Source organism: Lontra canadensis, unplaced genomic scaffold (assembly GCF_010015895.1).
Source record: "Lontra canadensis isolate GAN:19392208 unplaced genomic scaffold, GSC_riverotter_1.0 scaffold13, whole genome shotgun sequence".
Classification (NCBI taxonomy): domain Eukaryota; kingdom Metazoa; phylum Chordata; class Mammalia; order Carnivora; family Mustelidae; genus Lontra; species Lontra canadensis.
This window is the reverse complement of record NW_022631007.1, coordinates 22,226,119-22,238,907: the sequence shown is the minus strand read 5'-3', so window position 1 is coordinate 22,238,907 and position 12,789 is coordinate 22,226,119. Positions and strand designations below refer to the sequence as shown.

General features: G+C 35.0%; 2 protein-coding genes across 24 annotated transcripts in view; one reads left to right on the top strand and one right to left on the bottom strand.

Moving 5' to 3' along the window:
- Positions 1-5,147, top strand: part of PRPF40A (pre-mRNA processing factor 40 homolog A) — a 56,363-nt gene extending 51,216 nt beyond the window's left edge. For all 8 annotated transcript variants that reach the window (XM_032857824.1, XM_032857823.1, XM_032857820.1 and 5 more), the window contains 5 exons: positions 912-998; positions 1,086-1,182; positions 1,435-1,496; positions 2,573-2,704; positions 4,046-5,147. In XM_032857824.1, coding sequence (XP_032713715.1) covers positions 912-998; positions 1,086-1,182; positions 1,435-1,496; positions 2,573-2,704; positions 4,046-4,138 — 471 coding nt within the window. In that variant the 3' untranslated portion in view covers positions 4,139-5,147. The remainder of the gene's footprint in view (positions 1-911; positions 999-1,085; positions 1,183-1,434; positions 1,497-2,572; positions 2,705-4,045) is intronic.
- Positions 5,148-11,579: 6,432 nt separating this feature from the next.
- The window catches only part of FMNL2 (formin like 2), a 317,058-nt gene continuing 315,848 nt past the window's right edge, over positions 11,580-12,789 (bottom strand). For 7 of the 16 annotated variants that reach the window (XM_032857815.1, XM_032857807.1, XM_032857803.1 and 4 more), the window contains one exon: positions 11,580-12,399. In XM_032857815.1, coding sequence (XP_032713706.1) covers positions 12,361-12,399 — 39 coding nt within the window. In that variant the 3' untranslated portion in view covers positions 11,580-12,360. Of the gene's footprint in view, positions 12,402-12,789 lie in introns of all 16 variants that reach the window. The other 9 variants (XM_032857808.1, XM_032857811.1, XM_032857806.1 and 6 more) reach the window with 3 other exon arrangements.

Below are 12,789 nucleotides of genomic sequence, written 5' to 3'. Positions count from 1 at the left end.
CAGTTCATAATCATCAAGATTCTCTGGTGACCTGTGCTGGGAGTAAAGTGGTGAGGTCATAAATGGAGTTTAAGATTGTAGTATAGGGAAGGGCCAATTACATTGGAACAAGTTTTTGGCCCCTAGTAATCTGAGTCTTAGAGTTAGAAAAGGAGAAAGAATTTAGCATTCAGTGACATAGAGTAAAAGGAGCTTCCCTGCTGAGTCAGATGTTTTATTTCCATTTGTAAACCAGAGCAGAATTATTTTCAAACCCATAGATAAGTTTGGGGGGCAAGGAGCTTTTACTGCAGCATTAATAAATGAATAAAAACCCATAGAGACAACATTTCCTTTTCTGATTTCATGTGGTGTTAGAGTTAGATTATCTTTGGAGGTCTTAACGTTTGACTAGGAAGAGAATGCTGCTCCTTGCGTGGAGAAAAAAAAGGATTAGATTTTGCTTTATTCTGAGACCAACCTCATCTATCTTAGTTCAAGGATAGCTCTGAGGTAGTTCTTTTCCAGGGTGTGCCAAGCCTAGCTCAGTGACCAAAGCCAGATTCATCAGAAAAAACATGTTTGAATGTAATTTTATTTCATTGGTTTTGAAAGTAGTGTGACAGATTATGCCTTTCTGGAGTATATCACTTGTCTTACTAAAGCATACCATTCTCATTCCTATAGGAAGTGCTTTCTTTCTTAATACTTGATTGTTTTTAGATGTCAGAATGAGTGGGTATAGAATGATTAGGGAGGAACAGAACATTTTAACTGCTAATTCTTTGCAGTTTCTAGGAAGTACATCCTAAATGTGCAAAATGAGAGTAAGATTTTTACTCTAATAAACTTGTTTTGTATAGTGTTTAAAAATTCTTTATGATCTGCTTCTAAAGTAAACTTTTAAAATTCTTTTCCTTTTGCCCCTTTAGCATGAATGTCAACATCATCATTCAAAGAACAAGAAACATTCTAAAAAATCTAAAAAACATCACAGGAAACGTTCCCGCTCTAGATCGGTAAGGAAGTTTATTATGGGTACTGTTGAGTGTATTGAAATCTTTGTTAATAACATTATGAATGAAATTATTATATGTATTCCATAGGGATCAGATTCAGATGATGATGACAGCCATTCAAAGAAAAAAAGACAGCGATCAGAGTCTCGGTCTGCCTCAGAACACTCTTCTAGTGCTGAGTCTGGTAAGCATTTCTTTTAACTTGAATAGGATCATTGACACTGGGGGGCGCCGTCGCTTAAGGGTACTTCTTGGTCCTGATCTCCCCTGAGATTGAACCCCTGCTCAGCAAGGAGTCTGCTTAAGACACTGTCTCCTTCTCCCTCTGTACTGTCCCCCTCACACTCCAAAATAAAACTTCAAAGAAAAAAAAAATCATTGGCACTTGGATGTCCTCAAATTCAGGCTGTTTTTTTTTTCTGTTCATGCTGCTTAGAGAGAAGTTATAAGAAGTCAAAAAAGCATAAGAAGAAAAGCAAGAAGAGGAGACATAAATCTGTAAGCAAGCTTTTGTTATACTACACTTAGGTTGTTTTAGCCCTTAACTTGTTCAGTGGCAGTAGAACCCTTTTTTGCCTAGTCCTGTGCAGTCCAGGACACCTAAACTTGGGAATTATATAGTTTGTCTTTACCATAATCTTCCAGTAAAATATTCTAGTGAGCTTTGAAAATAAACACACATCAGTGTTAAGATTCCCACTCTGGCTTTTTAAAGTAATCTTAGAGAAAGACCTAAGTATGTGTGTATGTGTTGCAGCTGTGGTGAGAATCACAAGTTTAAATAGTTCTTAATTTTACATATGCATCAAGATACCCTCAGGAACTTTTTCAAAACACAAGTGACTGGATATTTACTACCTCTTGAATGAGATTTTTTTCTTCATGCTGCTCACTCGAATTTATACATATCTAAGAAAGGACCACTTACTTGGGCAGAGACATTGCACTTTAAATCTTGCTTTTCAGGGCACCAAGGTGGCTCAGTCAGTTGAGCATCCACCGCACGCTTGATTTCTGCTCAGATCATGATCTCAGGGTCGTGGGATTGGGTTCTGTGCTCATCATGGAATCTGCTGAAGATTCTCTTTCTCCCTCTCTCTTTGCCACCCCCCGTGCTCACGTGTGCTTTAAATAAATAAAATCTTTAAAAAATAATAGTCCTGCTTTCAGTTGCAATTTTGAGGAAAGAATTTATTGTATAATAGTCAGCCTGTTAGATGACTAAGCTAATCACAGCATTCTGTATCTATATCTGAATAAGCCAACAAATACTGGGTTGGCAGAAAATGTAATGTTTGTCTACATTTACATAATAGATATAATCCTATCTTGTGTGCTTTCTTCCCTAATTTAGTGAAGCTCTTTTGTGATGTTACTGAATCTCAGAATGTCATCCTTCCAATGAATCTTAGAAATATTACAGAATCCTTGAGGTTAATAATTCAAATTTCACCATACTTAGGAACACATGCCCTATAATAATACATGGATGTTCTTAAATATGACCTATTATGGAGATAGTAAAAAACAATGGTATCCTCATCAAAATGCTAGGATATTTTTTATTTACACAGGATTCTCCAGAGTCAGATGCTGAACGAGAGAAGGATAAAAAAGAAAAAGACCGAGAAAGTGAAAAAGATAGAACTAGACAAAGATCAGAATCAAAACACAAATCACCTAAGAAAAAGACTGGAAAGGATTCTGTAAGTATTCAGAATTATTTCATACCTGTGATTCCAAAATACAAAAATGGATATTGTGGTTTATATCACATTTAATAGACTTTTTGCAGGTTGGCTACCATTTGAAGAAAACAATGAAAATTCAATTTACCTCTTACACAAAATAGCTTTCTAACATACCTGCTGCAAGTGTTCTGAGTTGTCTATTTCTCAAAAAATAAGTCTTACATGACTTTTGTTTGTAAAAGTCTTACTTTGTAAGTTGTAAGGAGTACCACTGGACATTTTCTACCTGATTTTTAAGGAATATGGGATTCAGATTGGGGTTTCTCCACATGTGCTCAGACGTCAGTACTACTAAATCTAGTTTCAAAAGGTAGCATTCCAGTAACTTTTAGGAGTAATCATTGTGAGGGAAGAGGTAAGGGCAAAGGTATAGGAGGGGGGCTACACGCCAGAATTAACATTTTAATATCAAATTACAGTAGCCTTTTTAGTTTCCATCTGTGTGGGTATGTATATAAGACAGCGGAGTAACACAAGCCTTCTTAGCAGGAGTAATGCCCCTAAATGGACCCATGGAGAGTTTAAACTGTAGTTCAGATAAGCCCTGGTCCTCCCTCTGGGTATTGTGATTCCGTTGATACGGAGGTTCTTTTTAAAAGGTGCCCTGGTGAGTTTGAAGCATGCCCTTGGTGAATGAAGATTTCCTGAATACTTAATAGCAGCTTAACAGTTTTCTTCTTTGTAGTCAGTTAAATGAAATTTCTGAATGGAAGGAGATAGATGAACTATTTTTTAAATGTTTTATGTTTTTCACAAATAGTACAATATTAATTTTTTTAATTGTTTTTCAGCCTAAGTAATGTCCTCCTCAAATTTTAAATGTTTATCCTTAAAAATCTTAAGTTTTTATCTAAGGATGGTATGCTCAAAGCATAATACTTTTCTGTAATATAAAACACTTAGAAGGCAACCAGGAATCTACAAAATTAACAAGGAATATAGTGCCTTAGGTAATGAACACCTAGCTTTATTAAATGGAAACAAAATGTTTTATATTCAATGGTGTAAGAGGAAGGGAAAGAAACCATGGTTTACCATTCTGCCTGATTTATTTATTAATGCAAAATGAAAGTAGCACCATATAAAAGTCTTGTCCTGAATTCTACCCTATAAAACCAGGGAGTAGTTAGCAACTCAATTGGGAGGCTTTTGGGAAAGAGCAGTCCTAAACCCTGTGATGGACTTGTTTCTGTGGAAGACAATCCATATATTTTGGTTCCTTTTTCTCAAAGTTTCAATACTACTTAACCTTTTGAGTACTGACATTAAATGTAATTGTATTCAATGTCTTTTCAGGGGAATTGGGATACTTCTGGCAGTGAACTAAGTGAAGGGGAATTGGAAAAGCGCAGAAGGACCCTTTTGGAGCAACTGGATGATGATCAATAAATTATACCAAATATATGTTTACAGTATGATTTAAAGTCGAATTCAGACCAGGGACTCTATTTTAAAGTTCAATTGAAATAACACTGGGTTTTAATTATATCACAGGAAAAAAAAAAGTGCATTTAAGTATTGTTATTGTGGACTTTATAAAAAGCAAAGGAAATTGAAAATAACTTTTGATTCTGTATCAAGAATCATATTTTCATACGGTCATAACTGTCTTTGTGACCCTTTCATAGGGCACTGCAGGATGGATTAAAGGTGGCAATTTACTGATAACTGCAGATGTCTCTACTTTGTTCTGAACTCTGAGTCATGAGGCGATTTGATTTACTTTATAGAAGTTGGATTTTGAAGATACAATGAAAATTTTTTTGATATTTAGTAGTACAAAAAAAGCACCAGCAACTGACAAAACTGCTTTTTTGTGCACTACCCAACTGGTTAAAGCTGATATGATCTTTTATGGTGAACGCAGAAATAGGTGTTCTTAATGGAAACCTGGTAGACCCTTAACGATAGTGGTGCTAATGAGCACTACTATAATAAAGCCACCATTATTTTTTATGAAACATCTGAATACATTTTAAAAAAGGCTGTTGTGAGGGCATTATTTTGAGGTGATGTTTAAAAAGTTAACATCAAATCAAATTGTAAATTAGTTTAAATATATTGCCTTAAGGACCTACTAAAGAATGTGCCACCATACTTTAAGTGATAGTTGCAATATCCTTGTCTGAAACAAAAATCAATGTTGACTTAAACATTTTCTTTAACAGTTGTCTTTTTTTTTTTTTAATCCGATCTTTTCTCTTACTTTTTTTCATTGAGGAAGTCTTTTACCTTCCCTATTCACTGAGAAGTATTGACTTCGTGGTACACATTCTAAAGCATTTCTGATTTGAATATTTTTGTACATTTTTATCAATTATTAAACCTTCTCTTCTAGCGTGTACTAGTATTTATTTCTACTTAAACTACTCAGCTCTAAAAAAAAGTTGTATGATCATTTAAAGATACTAAATCCTTGAAATTTTGCTTCATCTCACCCACATAGCTAGGTTCCTTTCCTTTTTAATATTTAAGAATATTATAAATCAGTACATTTGAGGCCCCTGTAATTTGTTTTTGATCTACAAATTTCCTATAGAAAACTTTAGAGAGGCAATGGTTTGAAGCTAGAATACTCTTTACATGCTAACTTTTGAAGGTTGGTAATGTAATTTATACTATTTTCCTTCAGTGCAGGAGATTTTTTTAATAAGTAAATTTTAGCACATAGTCTTTGGCATTAGATATTTTTTTATTTTGGACACTTCGAGCGATCCTATTTCAAGTTGGAATTTAGAAGAACAAAAATTCATTTTTTTTTCCTTCACCATTCTAATGAATTTGAGAAGTTCAAATGACCAGGACTGCTTTTTCCCATCCCTGTGTACTTTTGCAATTAAATCTAGCATCCACTGTTGAAAGCCTCAATAAAGGGTGGGGGTGGGGGGTTATTTCTAAACTTTTCCCTGCCAAGTCATTTTTCTGCTGTGAAAACGGACATGACTGTGGAAAATGAGAATCACTATCCTTAGAAGATGTGAAGTAATCAAGTTGCTTGCTTAAGGTTAGTCTCTTACTGTATATTAGAACCAAAAAATATAACAACTTTGGCAATTGGGAGTTGCCTAGATTTAATTTTCAGAGGTCTCATAATGAGTTAATACTGCTAATCATGTCAGACACTTGACATGGAAGTCAGTGGCAAAATCTTCAAAATGCATAGGATACTGGCAGAAATACTAGTGGTGTTTCATAAGAGAATTTAATTTAGAATCTGTAAAATTTGTTTTAATTCCATGAATGATGATTTTTTTAAGTGCAACTTTAAAGTTTTAATTTTTCTATTTAAATAAAAAGTTATTGATATGTTTTAGCATGTCCTCAAAATAGATTTCTGTATTTCTTAGAGATACTGTCTTATCACCTCAAATTCCTGCAATACAAATTCAAGTTTCTCTATAGTTCACCCATGAAAATTATCTGACCTAAAAACAAAACTATTGAATAAATGGCTACTCAAAATATAACGACATTATAAAAGATGTAATTGAAGTGACTGTAATCCTTGTCTACCTTTAATGATCCCATCAAATGGGATTTAGTTACCAAAAGGTACTATACAGTCTGCAGTCACAGGTGATGGGAAGATTAGGTTTCTAAATTTTCAGTCTGGTAAAAGCTGAAATGTCTTAGAATATTGGTTCTGTTAAACAGATGTTCAAAAAGTGAACACATTTGTTCAAACCGGAAAGTGCGTTTATTTTTAGATGAGGGGAAGTTATACGTTCAGGTAAGCATCAGACTTTGGTAAATGTTGAGGGTTTTTCTTCCCCCCAATAATTAATATCAATTATTGGTTAAATTTACTAACACATTTATTATCATAGTAGTCAAAATCAGAATCTCCAATATTTGATGTTTTTGTTTTCTCCCAGTCCAGTAATTCCTATATGGGAAAATTGAATTTGTATGAAAAGTTAGTCAAGTATGATGAATTCTTTGCACTTTCCCAAGTTTGTTTAAATAACTTAATGCTTTTAAAAAATAAAAGCAATGCTCCTACTTTTTTTTTTTAAACACAGCAAGGCTATTTCATTATTACCCAAAGCAGCTTCAAAAATACAGATTATTCATGTTTTTCAACAATAAAAACTTTATATATGCCTCCCAGTAAATTTGAAAATGATCAGTTTCACATCTTGACTTTTGCTAATTGGTCCTCATTTTATACAGCTATAAAAATGGCCTAGAGTAAAGCTCTATTCATAGTGGTAGAGTGAAGAAACTGTAAAAACTGAAATGTCTCTCTGTACATTTTTCTGGAAAGACCGTCCATAATTTTCTTTTACCAAAGGGCCTGTATTCTGTGTTAAGAAGCATTTGCCTGGATGATCCCGGTTTTCTTCCAGTGTTTAAAGGTCAACTCAGTGCTGACTAGGCAGCCACTTTTCTTTTTGCATCAGAAAGGGGTAGCCATATGGGGCTTGGGGGGTTTTTTTTTTGTTTTAAGCCTAGATGCTATTTGAGAGAGAACGGCTTCCAATCAAATAGTACCCAGGGAAGAGTGATGAATGCTATAAGTCTATAGAATATTTAAGAATATTATGTAATTTAAATGTAAATTACAAAACTAAGGAACCAAATAAACATTTCTAAAAGCAAAATGAGGCAAATCACATTAATTGCTTGTATCTTAAATCAGATTTTTCTTTTCCCTTGGGGATGTATCTCTCTCAGTATCAGGTACAATTTTAATTCTTTTACATTCTCTTAAGTAAAACCAGTCATTTTAAATAAAGAAGCAAAATAATGTCATGAGTAATTTTTCATGGAATTGTGTTCTAAGTAGGCTTACAATTTTACTTTGTGGTTCTGGTAATGGCATATACTAGTCTAATAATTATTATTAAATCTTACCTTGCTCTTATGTTTTTCAGTTGTGTTAACGTAAATGGTGGTCAGGTTCCTTGGAGACAGGGATTTGTGTTTCATTTACTGTTATATCCTGTGGATTAGAACAGTGCCTGGCAATTGTAGGCGTATATTGAATGATTGTAAAATAGTTGTCAGATACATTCAGCATCCATGGGACCAAGCAACTGTATTATAGGGCTTGAAAAAGCATCATCGCAATAAACTGTACTAACCCACAACTAAAGCCACATACATAATTGAAGTGCACCACTGAAGATAATGTCTAGTGGCTTTATCTTTTACTACAGAAATATCCAAAAGCTTGTTAGCGAGAACATATAACTTCCCTGTTTCTGAGTAGGAAAGGAAATCCCTTGTGATGATTTGAAATGTAGCTTTTCCTATTCATAAATTAAGATACCATAGTAGTTTAAAAGTAGTAAACTTCTGTTTGAAGAGCTAATGTTTAGCTAGGCCAGAGTTAGCGTTAAAGGCCATGCTTGGAAACAGCAACAAAATACCCAAATTCTAAATTGAGAACTAATCATTTCAGGCTATTTCCAACAAAGGGTGAGGTATGGGAAGTGAGATGATTTTGCTGCAAGTACCCGCACACTCCCCCTAGCCCTTCCTTTATTTAGCGTGTCTCCCTTGCATAAGTTCCTTAATTGTAGATTTTCTATGCTTTTCAAAAAACTGGCCATATAAAAATTGCTTTTGTGACTCAATATAATCTACACTTCAAGGCCATCTGGTTATTGTTAATGATTGGTAAGTGCCCCAGGTGTTATGGCCTAGGTTGATGTTTGCATTTCAGAGGAACTAGCTAACTGCCACCCCCACCCCAGTTTTCATTCATAGACTGAAATAGAGTGGCTGCCTAATCAGATCATAATTCAACTAAGCCATTTCTTGATGCCCTTTTATGCTGTTCCTTGGGGCATCTAAAATGTCTATATATGAATACTCCTTTATTTTGGTCCTGCCTGAAATTTGGTAGGTTTGGTCTCTTGCCTACCTCTCTACAACTTAACAGAAGATTTGTACTGAAAGGTGAGTAATGATAAGGGGGAACAAGTTTCTATTTTCTGTGTTTGTAATTACCAGATTTTCTCTTCTGTTTATATATTGTTCTGATGTAAAGAACCTAATAGTTATATAAAATTAGACCTTTTGTAAATAAATATAATTTATTAGAAAAGATGGCATCTTTTACTAAGTTGGATTTGTGTCCGCTTTTTCCTTTAAGTACCCCTCTCCTATGCAGTTCTTTGCTGTGAGATGCTAGAGGCCCGCATTGTTTCCTCAGTGTAAAACTTGGCCTCTATTAAAAAAAACCTAGATCAAAGAAAGTATATCTAAACTTCTTGCATTTGTTTCTTGCTTCGAATTTTTTTCTTGGAATTAGATCAGTATTAGTTTTAAGAGAAGTGAAACACGATCAGATTAATCCTTTTGCATATACTGAGCTGATCATCTTTGTAGATGTTTCTGATACAAATTTAAAAATGGCTTAGGGCTAAGAGCTGTTTTACCAAATATTAAAACTAATAGGTATGCCCATTGTAAAGCTATCATGAGTGTATCTTGCAGTCTAAAAAGATAATTTTTACAAAATCCAGTATGTTGAACCACAGTCTTTGATGGGTATCAAGTCCCTTCCTGTGCTAAGCATTGTTGACTCGTCAGGGTCCCTTGGGCAATCAATGAATTTTAGTGGATTAGAATTTAGATGTTTTAGAGGATTGGGAGTTGAGAATAAGGATATTATTTTGAAGTCACTGGTAATTATCTTTAAGAGTGGATGTTAATGGTATATAATGCCCCACCCATACCTAACCATACCTATCTCATTTGAACTTAACTGCTGTGCTTTGGTTTTGAAAACGTTTTGAATTTGTAGAATATTAAAGATACTATTTCTTTTACCATGAGGCACAAACTAGAGAATTTTACTAACTGGAATTTCACTTTAACCCCTCTTTATAAAATAAAGCTTCAACGACATTGTATGACTGGTGTAAGAAGAGCGCTGAATTGGTAACAAAGACTTAATACAATAATTAAACTTTATTCGTGCCTCTCTAAGAAAGTTTTGAGGGGCGCTTGGGTGACTTACCTTCATCTCAGGTCATCTCAGGGGGCTGGAATGAAGCCCCAGGTCAGGCTCCTCTGCTCAGTAGGAAGTCTGCTTCTCCCTCTGCCCCTCCCCCCCCCACTTGTGATTTCCCTCTCTCTCAATTAAAATCCTAAAAATTTTTTTAAACAGTTGTTTTAAGCCACTTGGACAGTTTTCTAAAATACCAAATTTCCTTGCTTTCCTAAAAAGAATATACTGAATGTTGCACAGTCTGATGATTTGGAATTAACAAAAATACCAGCATGTTTGGTTGGGCAGTAGAGGCCAAACTGCTTGTACATACCTTGCCAACCAATACAGTTGTTGGTTGCAGGGTTACGTCTGTGCAGTCCACACGTAACCTATCCATATACAAACAACATCCTCATTAAAACAAATTTGGGGGGTGGGGAGTAACCTCTTCAACAAACACCAGTGTTTCTCTGGAAGCAATAAATTGGTAAGTACAGTTTTGGAGATGTATCCCTCACTACCAAATCTGTTAGGTTCTTATATTCCATACAGCAAGTGATCAAGAGCGTATCAGTAAGAAATAACTTCCTAGAAGATAAAAGTATGTAACACTGGTAAACCCTCCCCACGCCTCCCCCCCCATTAAAGTATGTCATTGAAAGACTACAACATATTACAGGATAGTAGTGTAAATAGTTTATTTGCTCATATGTCATGAAAAGACCAGAAAAGTAACATGAATTGCTTTTTTATAAAACATTTCTAATATTGCTAAGAAGGCAAGCCCATTAATAAACAGAAAAGAACATGCCAACATTATTGTCTATTTGTTGATTAATAAATAGGCAATTATATGCATTTTAGTATTAAGCTTTGGAAAGCAGCCGCCTGTCATAAAGGGCCAACTACTTGTGTTGTATCATGGTCAAATTGTTTTTTTCATCAAAATCAATGTTAACAGACAAAATCTTGGCATGTTCTTTTTAAAGTACACATTTATGAAAATGTGCTAGCAGGTGGCAGTTTTAAAAGTAATTTTTTGTAAATAGGTATGCTAAAGTGAAATGTGGTAACTGATCCCTAAACTGTCCTTGTAGTTAAATATATATATTAAAAAAAAAACTATAAGTTAAAATAACATTCAGATTGTATAGCACAGGCTGATGCATTTTTAAACAATATTTACAATATTACCCAGAGGCTTAGGTGGGAATTAAAGTGTAAAAACCATAAAAAACTGCACCAATTTTATAGCAAAATATCTGTACATTTAAAAAGAGATCATATAACTACACATTATCCAAGGAAAATGGGACCTTCACCAAGGGGTTCACATAAGCACAACATAAAATAAGAAATTCAGTGGTTAAATACTATACAATAAACTTTACAATTAATATATTGATGTACCAAGAAGTAAGCCAGAAGCAGAGTGTATATTATGTAAAGTACAAATCAGCTTTAGTCCAGTTTTTGACTTTGGAATGGATCAAGTGCCCTGCCAGAGAGGAAGGAAAATAACAGTGGCTTAGTTGGCCATTTAGTCCTATTATGTGTCACTTAAGGTTAATCCAAATATGAATATTTCAAACAATTTAATTTGCAATTCCCCATAAAGCAATGATGCCAAATATATCTTCTCTGGTTTACAAAGCCGGGGGCGGCGGGGGGCTGCGATTGTCAGGAGAATAAGGCTAGGTTAACTATACTACTAGCTAGCAGAAGTAATCTGAAATGCTTGATAGAGCTAGTGAACTTCTCCCTGGCTAGCAAGGCACCAATTTCTGCTCTCAGGATAGGCCCATAATGGTCCTCAGAAATCCTAATACTGATTACTGAGATGTTAATTTTAGTGCTAATTAATAAATACATCTGCATTATTACTTTAAAAGCTGCCTCTAGCTGAAGAACACAGTACTGCAAAAAAATCTTACACAAATTTGTATGCCATCATATCCTTGCATTCATACTGGTGAACTCTCACAGGGTGTCCTACCCAAGTACAGCAGTGTAGAATGTAAAATGAGAGAGTTGAGTGACCTCTGTGCCACTGCAGTGCATCCTGTTTGTACTTGGCTGGGGCTTGGTTATGGACAGGAGCTTATGTGACTTCCTTCTTCCAGGTTGCAAGCCCTTAAAAATAACAAAGTTGATGGATATGTCTAAAACACAAAAGCAACTTTTTTCCTTAAAAAACATCTCAGCAAAGGAAACCCACAGCAGTTGCATCCATGTTATTTACAACTTATCAGGAAACCAGGGTGTGCCATCATGGGACAATCATAATGGCAGATGAGTGTAATACGAAATTTACATTTTGGTTAAAAAATTGGGTAATACACTGGTGTAAAAAGATACCTAATCAAATCAAACCCTATTGCTTTGATTAATCTGAGCAGGTACTTCCACTTTTAGGCACTTGTTAACAAAGGTTGAAAGGAGAGCCCGTCATTTTTAAATTCCTATGTGTTTGCTAAATCTGAGCCCTTAGAATATTTTATCAATGTTCAAGGTTACGGTTACATGGTAGCACATAAAGTTCACGTGGGAAGTTTCATTCACGTATACTCTACTCATACAGGCAGGTCTCAGGTTCACATGGTTATCTCGGCACCATTAGCAGAACGCAGGTTCTGATCATCAAGGCGCCGTCTGACACTTCTCCTCAGCGCATCGGCTCGTCTGTATGGTTGGTTTCTAAGATCTGTAAAGAGGAGAGGATCAGTCAGAGAATTGCAACCTTTAGTATCATGTGTCCAAGCAAGACAAAGGTCAGCTGGCAGCCAATCAAAGCAGCTTGTGTAGAAGAGTCAGCTAACAGGTCCTTAAAACTCATTGAGTATTTGAGCCAAAGACATGTACTTTGCCCTCAATATTTAAAGCAGGATGTAATACTGATGTGATTCTGGAACTTTTTAGAAAAATATATAGGAAAGGCAACTGTTCTTGTCACTGGCCAGAGAATCTAGCTGGAGTCTTATTTTGAAATGTTTCTTCAACTGGAAAAAGCCTTGGCTTAGTTCTGTCCTTTTTTTTTTTTTTCTGGGAACCTGAATATCAATAATTGTAATGAATTTTAAACTGCAAAATTAAT